This window comes from Beta vulgaris, chromosome 6 (assembly GCF_026745355.1).
Source record: "Beta vulgaris subsp. vulgaris cultivar EL10 chromosome 6, EL10.2, whole genome shotgun sequence".
Classification (NCBI taxonomy): Eukaryota; Viridiplantae; Streptophyta; class Magnoliopsida; order Caryophyllales; family Amaranthaceae; genus Beta; species Beta vulgaris.
The window spans coordinates 35,258,143-35,267,125 of record NC_079207.1 but is presented as its reverse complement, the minus strand read 5'-3'; the positions used below and the strand labels follow the sequence as shown (position 1 = coordinate 35,267,125).

The 8,983-nt window shown below is 34.9% G+C and overlaps 1 protein-coding gene across 1 annotated transcript; it reads right to left on the bottom strand.

The window, feature by feature from the left end:
* Positions 1-5,561: 5,561 nt before the first annotated feature.
* LOC104896560 (protein PMR5) lies at positions 5,562-8,022 on the bottom strand. Its single transcript, XM_010683319.3, has 4 exons — positions 7,092-8,022; positions 6,819-6,993; positions 6,520-6,704; positions 5,562-6,196 (listed from the first exon to the last, which is right to left on the bottom strand). Exons 1-4 carry the CDS (start codon positions 7,505-7,507, stop codon positions 5,692-5,694), a joined length of 1,281 nt encoding a protein of 426 aa, XP_010681621.2. The 5' UTR covers positions 7,508-8,022; the 3' UTR covers positions 5,562-5,691.
* Positions 8,023-8,983: the final 961 nt, after the last annotated feature.

Sequence of the window (8,983 nt, the reverse complement as noted above, 5' to 3'; positions counted from 1 at the left end):
AATTTTTCTACTTTGATAATTCTTAGATAATGAATCTTAGAATTAATTTAGGATTAGCGTATTTTCAAAGCTTGGAACCTAGAAACATGTTTAGGGAACTTTTGATGCTTTGATAATTCTTAGATCATGAATCTTAGAATTAAGTTATTTTTAGCATAATTTCTAAGTTTGGAGCCTAGAAATGTGTTTAGGAAACTTCGAATGTGCAAATTCGCTGGTGATAGAAATCATGTTTAGGCAATGGTGTGTATCTTTCTGCTGTGGCTTACACATTGTAGGTTGAATACTTTTTAGCTTGATTTTTCTAATGGCTTCATGAAATCCTATTAGATATGATGATCGTGCTCCTTAGGAAGCTATTTTCAAATTAGACGCCACCTTCTCACTCTCTCCTCTCCTCCTCTTCCCATAATTCTCCTCTCTCACTCTTTCTCCTCTTTTTGATTTTCTTTTACTTTCCAAAACATTAATGCAAGTGAAATTTTGGAACAATAATGAACTAAAAATGTTTGGAGCAAGTTCATTTTTGATTATAACATTATCGCAAGTGAGTTTCGTTTACTTGATTTAAGGTATGAGTGAATAAGTTCGTTTAATTGGGGAGGCCAGGGGAGGGTGGCAAGGGGGTGGGGGCGAGTTGGGAGGGTGGGCAGGGGGTAGGGAGGGTTGGGGGTGGGGGTGGTTCAGGGATGTTGGGAAGGGGATGGGGAGAGTTGGGGATGCTTGGCAGGTGGTAGGGAAGAGCTGGGGATGCTAGGAAGGTGATGGGGGAGGGTTGGGGATGCTGGGAAGGTGATGGGGGATGGTTGGGGATGCTGGGTAGGTGATGGGGAAGGGTCGGGGATGCTTGGAAGGTGGTGGGGGAGGGTTTGAGAGGGTTGTATTATGTGATTAATTGATATTATGTGATCAATGTGCAATGTGAATTTTGTTAATTGTAGGAAAAAGAGACTAAGCAAAGGCAAATAAAGTTCTATCTCTTCTCTCTTCATTTCTCGTCATTGGTGTTAAGAGGTAACTATTTTAATTTCCTTATTTTTTTGTTTGATTTGATTAAGTTATGGTAATTTAATGATGTATATATGTATTTTTTTTTTATAATGTATGAATGTTTCTTGATATGAGATTGTATGAAAATAATGAAATTTAGCTATGAATCATCATCATATGCCTAGATCCAACTTAGGTAGTGAATGTGTGTCTTATTTTCAATTCTGAGGGAAGTCTTGGCTTATCGTTTCTCTATATTGTTCTCTAGGGCACATATATAGATAAGTAATTACCAACATTGTGTACTTGGAGAACTATAAGGAAATGCTGCCGATTTTCCTTACAATTGAAAAGTTGGCATATATTCACTAGTGAGATTAGACGTCCAATGATTGGTTAGGTTGGAGTGCTAAAGACCTTCGGCTGCATGCTTACATTTGAACATGTCACTATCTTAGATTGCATGCGTCTCTGTGTAATTTGAATATGTGACTTTGTTGCATGTCTATGTAATTAAATAATGATTGATACATTATAATTATTGGTTGTATTTAATTGTTAGAGGTCTTCTTCAATGGGATGGATTGTACTTGGATGTATAGTAGTCGTGAAATGATTCAGTTTGTGAATGGGGTCTCAGAATTCTGTAAACCCACATTACAATATCAAACATCCTCTAGAGCAGTCGACTTTTATTGTCCTTGTATCGATTGTGGAAATGTGAGAAACCTTAGTAGTATACATTTGCTTAGGGAGCATGTCTTTCGCCGTGGGTTTAGGCCTCAATATCACGTATGAGTTTCACATGGTGAGGAGGGGAAGTATATAGGAAGCTCTAGAGTACTAAGCGATGTATGTGAAGAAAAGAAGGATTTAGAGCTCGTAGATGAGGTCGGGGATGAGAATTGGGATGATGAGTATGTGAATGAATCGGGTCTAAGTCGTTGTATCCAGGTTGTACAAAGTACACCAAACATTCCGCCGTGATAACACTCTTTAACATTAAGTCGAAAGCTGGTTGGACGGACTCTAGTTTCACATCGTTGTTGGAAGTTTTAGCTGATATGCTCCGTGATGGAAATGAACTACCAACATCGTCCTATTATGCTAAGAAACTCATGTGTCGTTTCAATTTAGAGTATGAGCGAATACATGCTTGTCCTAACGATTGTGCATGAAACATCATGTTGTCGCTTCTTTTATCAGAGCCGAAACAAACCTGGAAATGACGTAGATGTATACCTGTAACTGCTTATTAAAGATTTACAGAAGATGTGGAACGAAGGGGTGTTAGTATTTGATGCCAATGCTAATTAGATGCTCACTCTGTGTGCCATGCTTTTATGTACTATGAATGATTATCCAGCTTATGGGAACTTTTATCTAGGTATAAGACTAGAGGAAAACAACCCTGCCCAATTTATGTAGATGACATGAAGTCTATACACCTTAAGGGCTGTAAACATGTCTATATGCGCACACGAAGGCTCCTTAGACGCGACCATCCCTAACGGTTTAAGAAGTACGCATTCAATGGGACAATTGAAGAGGAAGTTGCTCGATCGTAGACCATTAACTGGTATTGAATTTTATAATCAGGTTAAGGGCATTGAAACAATCTTTGGTAAACTTGCGAGTGAGGTTGATGGACCTACAGGATTATATAAACTCCCATATTGGAAAGATCTACATGTCAGACATTGTTTGGATGTCATGCACATGAAGAAGAATGTTTCTGAAGCTATTCTTGTGGCACTTATGAATATCCTGGGAAAGACAAAAGTGTTGTGCGCTCAGAAAAGGGACGAAAGGAGAAGACAATAGTGGAGGAAAAGGTTGATAAGGAAACTCGAAAAAGAAAACATAAGGTGGAATATTTGCCACCGGCTTGCTACACGATGTCAAGAGAAGAGAAATATATTTTTTGTGAGTCGTTGTATGGAATTAAGGTTCCAATTGGCTACTCATCGAATATGAAGCGATTTGTTACCTTAAATGGTGAGTTGAAGTTATCGAGTATGAAATCTCACGATTGTCATGATGCAAGTATTCTTACCGATTGCAATTCATGGGATACTTCCAAGCATGTAAGGCACACAATTACAGAACTTTGTTCATTTTTCCATATAATATGCCGCAAAGTCCTAGATCCGTCGACCCTCGATTCCTTGCAGGCCAGAGTAGTTGGAACTCCACATAAATTTGAGATGTTTTTCCTCCCTGCATTTTTTGACATTATGGTCCATCTCATTGTCCATTTATTTTGTGAAATTATGTTATGTGGTATAGGGTTTTTGCGGTGGTGCTATCCTTTTGAGCGATATATGCGTACTTTGAAGGATAAAGTTCGAAATCCTGTACAACCAGAAGGTAGTATAATTCAAGTGATTGTGGGTGAAGAAGTCAGTAATATTGTGGCTGAATATTTTGCTAGTGTTGATCCTGTTGGAGTTTCCCCATCTCAACAAGAGGGCAGACTTGAGGGTAAGGATACAATTGGTTCTAAATTTATCTCACCTTCTGTAGAGAAGCGTACACAAGCTCACTTAATTATTTGTGTTACATCACGTATCAGCTGTCCATCCTTATTTATATGAACATATGATAGAATTGCATGTTAGCAACACTGGAAGAGGAATAAGAACATTGACACAAATGCTTAAAAATACATTCATTAATTGGTCTAAAAGCAAGAAGTGAATGATTTGGATGAAAGTATTTCTGAAACAGTCAAGTGGTTAGCATTTCGTTCTCATGAAGATGTACGCTCTTCTAAGGGTTATGATATTAATGGATATACGTCAAGATCTGAAGTCGACATCGCAACAAAATAGTAGTTGTCACTTGTGGCGTCATCTACACAATACGCAAGCTCGAAGGATAAGTCGCCTGTACTTGCTAACAACAATTATTATGGGCCAATTGAAGAAATACGGGAGATGGACTAGTGTACTTTTCATATTTGCCTCTTGTGTTGCACCAAGGTTGTGGAACTTTTACAAATGTGAGGAGTGAGTTGACATGGCATTAGAATGCCCATCTGGTGGAACTTTTCATAATTTCAGTTTTCAGATGCATAGAGCTTAATGACTAATATAGTTATATTAACATTGATCTAACATAGTGAGAGTAAGACATTGATCTAATCCTCTTTTTAAAAAATATTTAACTCGTCTTTCGAGAAATTTTATAAGAATGTATACTGATATGAGATGTCCTTTTTAACCAAACATGATGTAATTCGAACAATTGAAAGTTTCAACATCGACTTAAATAAAATTGTCTTATTCCAAATTGTCGAATATATCAGTCTTGTAGAGATATATTGATGTCACTTCCATAAAATTTTTTTGTGAAGTATACAGTACAATCGGGTTTTTTCGAGGCAAGTGTCACACTACATGTATTTGCCACGTTCATTTTAAATGAACCTGGAAAACAGTTAGCCAAAACCCGACATGAAGTTCCATTTTTATCGAACAAATACAAGAATGAGACTAACTTCTACCCGAACCGATGCGATTATTGTTGAGCTTATGTTATTTTCGTCAATAATTAAAATAAACTGAAACGAAATTGAAAATAAATGCAACATGTTTTAACTGCTATGGATTCAATCGTTGGTTGGTTTAACTATTCAGATCGATAAAACTAGTTTAAACTGCAACTGAACTGAAACTGGAAAGAAAAATAACTTAATTAAACTGAATTGAAAAGTTTGTTAACTGAACTATTGAAAATTTTAATTGTTGTATATTGAACTAGTATGAACTGAATTGTTTGAATATAAATATAACTGAACTATTGAATAGAATTGAAAGCTCTAGTTCTAACAATAAGAATGAAGAGAGTACTACCATTTTTCTAAGTCTTTTATAATATTTGAGATTATCTGAAATTACTCATAAATGACATTTTAAAAACCAATGGTCCATAGTTGGGTTTACTATTTCAATCTTTTTTTTTTCCTAGTTTATATCTTTCCTAACATTATAGCTCATATAACCTATTATACGTGATTAGAAACCTTGATAAGGACATTCCTAACTATGGTCGCCCTAACAAAAACAGACTCAACTTCAATTTAATATTGAGTAGTCCCAAAAATGAGCGGTATTTTACAAAAGCGGTTTAGGTTAACAAGTAACTAGTGACAATGGCAAAGGAGAGGGGAGAGGGGAGAGGGGAGAGGGGAGAGGAGGAGGAGGAGGGAGGCAAGGGAGGAAGGAGAAAGGAGTGAGAAAGAGGAGGAAGAAGATTGGAAAAAAAAAAGTTTACTTCCCCTAGGAGGTAAGCAAATATGTTAAACCACTTTTGTAAAGCAACTTCTAATGTAGGGACGGCTCAATATTAAATTATGATGGGACTACTTTTGTTAGTGGAGTTATAATTGAGACTATTTTTTTTCAATTTTTCTTACATAATTAGTCAAAATCTCAAAATGATATATTTAATTAAAATATGGCGGACTAACATTTAAATGGTAGTGTCAATTAATAGCTTGAATAATTTAAGCTTATCTAGTCAAATAATCTGGTTATAATAATAATTAAATAAATAGACAATCCATATGGTCCTAACCTTCTCCACTTTGTCGCTTAGAACAATTCATTCCACTTCTATTGAACATTCATACACATTTTGAATCGCTAATCTTCTACAATATCCAACCACTCCCATTACAAAATTCCAGAGCAAATGTCAAGAAATAACCATATCTGAGCTACCAAAGAACAGTGATGCAAAAAGTAATCTATTCCAAGTATCTGGCAATCCAGGGAGACACCAATGACTACAATCAGCATAACCCAAAACATCTTCAAATTTCTGGGTAATGTTCTTCCAATTCATGCTTCTATACACTGATGGATGCGCATCGATTCTATACTCCGACAGCTTAGTGACGTTCAAATAGTTCACCTTTGGTTTGTTCATCACTTTAACCAAACTCTCAATAACGTCAACAAGAGAGTTGGGGTAGACTGATACATAGGACTCACCCTTCATAGGTTTTGTAATATTGTAGCACCATTGATCATATTGCCGACTTTTGTGCTCTGCCGAAATACTTCTGAAAAACACAGTTGTTTTCTGTGGATTCACGTTATTTTCTAGCCATGTTGCCCATGTTTTCATAGCTCGTTCATATGCTAGCTCTATTGGCATCTCCTCTGTTAACTCTCCCTTGTACGAGAACAAATCCCACCTACAACAGAGTATCTTAAAGTTACAACGTGATTTAATAGTTTAAGAACAATTCCCACCTACAGCATAGTATCTTAAAGTTACAGCTTGATTAAATAGTTCATATGCTTCACTTTAACTGTGTAACATACAACAACATTTCAGAATAATGAGCAAATATCAGGTTTAATATGTCTAAAACAGTAAACTGCCTAAGATGTAAAAAAAAAAAAAACTAGAGAATCAACCAAAATCAGTTTAACAATATCAAATGGTGTTACTCTAACTGAATATATATATTGTTGAAAATTGAGGGATAGATATGAGATATCGAGTGTTACATACGATTTGAATTTTCCCGTATGAGACCACCAGTGCCCTGAGTTAAATACCATAATATCAGCATCATGCCATTGTTTGGAGTTGGATGAAAGCTTATCAAGCACTAGCACCTTTTTGCCATTTTTATGCTTCTCATCAAATTCGACTAAGAATGGGCTCCAATGAAACTCAAATGTAAAATTGTAGTCCTTTAATGGAAAAAAAAAAAACGAATGTAAAATGACAAACATGATCCTCAAAATGTACAGAGCGAATATGTAAGAAACTAAAATCAATAGTAATCTAGTCTTATTCAATAATACCTTTGCTTTAAATACTTTATAGAGAGTTTGCTTAGCATCTACTTCAGCTCTAGAAGGATGAATTGAAGTATAAAGAAGGCAAGCAAGAGACTCCCACATGTTTCTGTTTAGTGAATCACCTGACATGATCATCTTCTTGTTTCTTAGCGTCTCCAACATATATGTTCCATTAAATCTAGGCAACAAAATGTACATAATTTTAGCTAAAATATATCATAATCTTTGATTTTGTTTGATTAAAAATTTATATTATCAAATTTCAAGCAAGCTTACAGTGGTATGTCACAATCTGTAGATTCCCATATCCACTTCTCGTACTCGAAATCCGGTCTTCCATTCATTTGGCAGCTCATCTTCTCCTCAAGAAATGGGCACTTGATTGAATCATATTGTGGATGTTCATCTGACTTGTAAACCCATCTCCCCTCAAACATATTGCACTTCTTTTTGGTTCCATTTACAGGTGTTTCCATGCCATCAATGGAAAAGTTTTTCTCATCCTTTGTGTTATTAAGTGTAAAATTTGAAGACTCTATTGGATTCACTAATTGTAGCATTGCATTTCGAGCAGCTAATAGACTTAAGTTTTGGTGGCTTTTGTCTAAGAGAAGAATCAAAATGAGGCACCCAACAAAGGTTCCAATTGAAAAGAGCTTCCATGTTTCATTCATGGATGATTTCAACTCCATGATAATGGAAACAACCTATTGTACAATTGAAGCTGGTTCACTGTTCGAGGACTAGTATGTATGTAAATTGGAGTTGGTAAGCTTTTCATTCTATATTATATATGATTATATGATTAAGCATATGTTTATACATGTGTAGAGCACATATAACTAATAATTATGATTCTTTTCTGTAAGCTGGCACTTCATTATAATAAAGGGAGTTGTAAGTACGCACCAAAACTTTACCTAAAACAAAAGCTGTCTTCATTTTTTTTTAAATTTTCTTTGGGGAGAGAAGGGAGGCGCTAAGGTGGGTTATGGATCACCCAACTTATTTTAATTAAGACCTACGGAAAAGTAGACAGTATTTTGGTTATTTGCATTTTATTAATTTTTTTTTTTTTTTTTTTTTTTTTGTATGTTATGTCAAAACTTTAAATGTAACAGTCAAATAGAATATATATCAGTATTTACTCACAGGGCAGCTCGATAGACGATCCTTCATTTGTAAAGATTTATAGATACTTCCTTCGTTTTCTTTACTCGCAACACTTTTTCTAAAAGAAAATAATTAATTACTTGTAATGTTTTTTATTTTTGCTTTTTCTTTCTCTCTATCTCTCTCCAATCAAATGGGACCCTCTCTTTTTTTTCCTCTTTACCTCTCTTCTATCTAAATTTTGCATTAGAGTTGATGAAAAAAAAGTATTGCAAGTAGAAAAAACGGAGGAAGTATAATTAAGGGTGTTAACGAATCCAACAGAGATCGAACATGTTCAGGTTCACTTCAGCTTGAAAATTGTTTTAAGTTAAACTCAGCTCGAGCTAGAAGCTCGTTAGGCCTCAAATATATTTGGGCTCCCTGGCTCGAAATTCTGTTTTAAAAAGTTGGACTTAAGCCCAACCGTAAAAGCCTAAGTATAGGTACAAGTCAATAACTAATGCTATTAAGTTCGTCCAAACGTATAGGCCGAAGTATTGCTAAGATTTTAATGTGGGACTTCATATTCACTCACCCTACATATGCTTTTATCAATTGCTTTTCTTCTTTGTATTGCTAAGATTTTAATGTGAGACTCCATGTTTGTTAAATAAAAACAAATTTATCATACATATGCAATCATAAGTTACGTTCCCTTTTAAAATTGCTAAAATTTCGATGTGTGACTCGATGCTTCGTTAAAGAAAAAACTCACCCATACATATGGTTTTATAATTTAGTTCACCCTATTAACTTTGCTAAGATTTTGATATGGGATTTCATGTTTGAAAAATTAATTTCAACCAAAAAAAATAAAGCAATATCTTCTTAACAATAACACTCTAAGCGCAAGCAGTAATATAAAATAATCAATTACAAAATAGTTTAATTATTACAAAATCAAATATTTTAAAATATACTTCATATCTAACCAAGGTGGTAGAAAATCAAACTCTAAGTTGAGTTAAGAAATACTAACTGTTTACAATGAAAATAAGGTTGGTGCTTGTTTT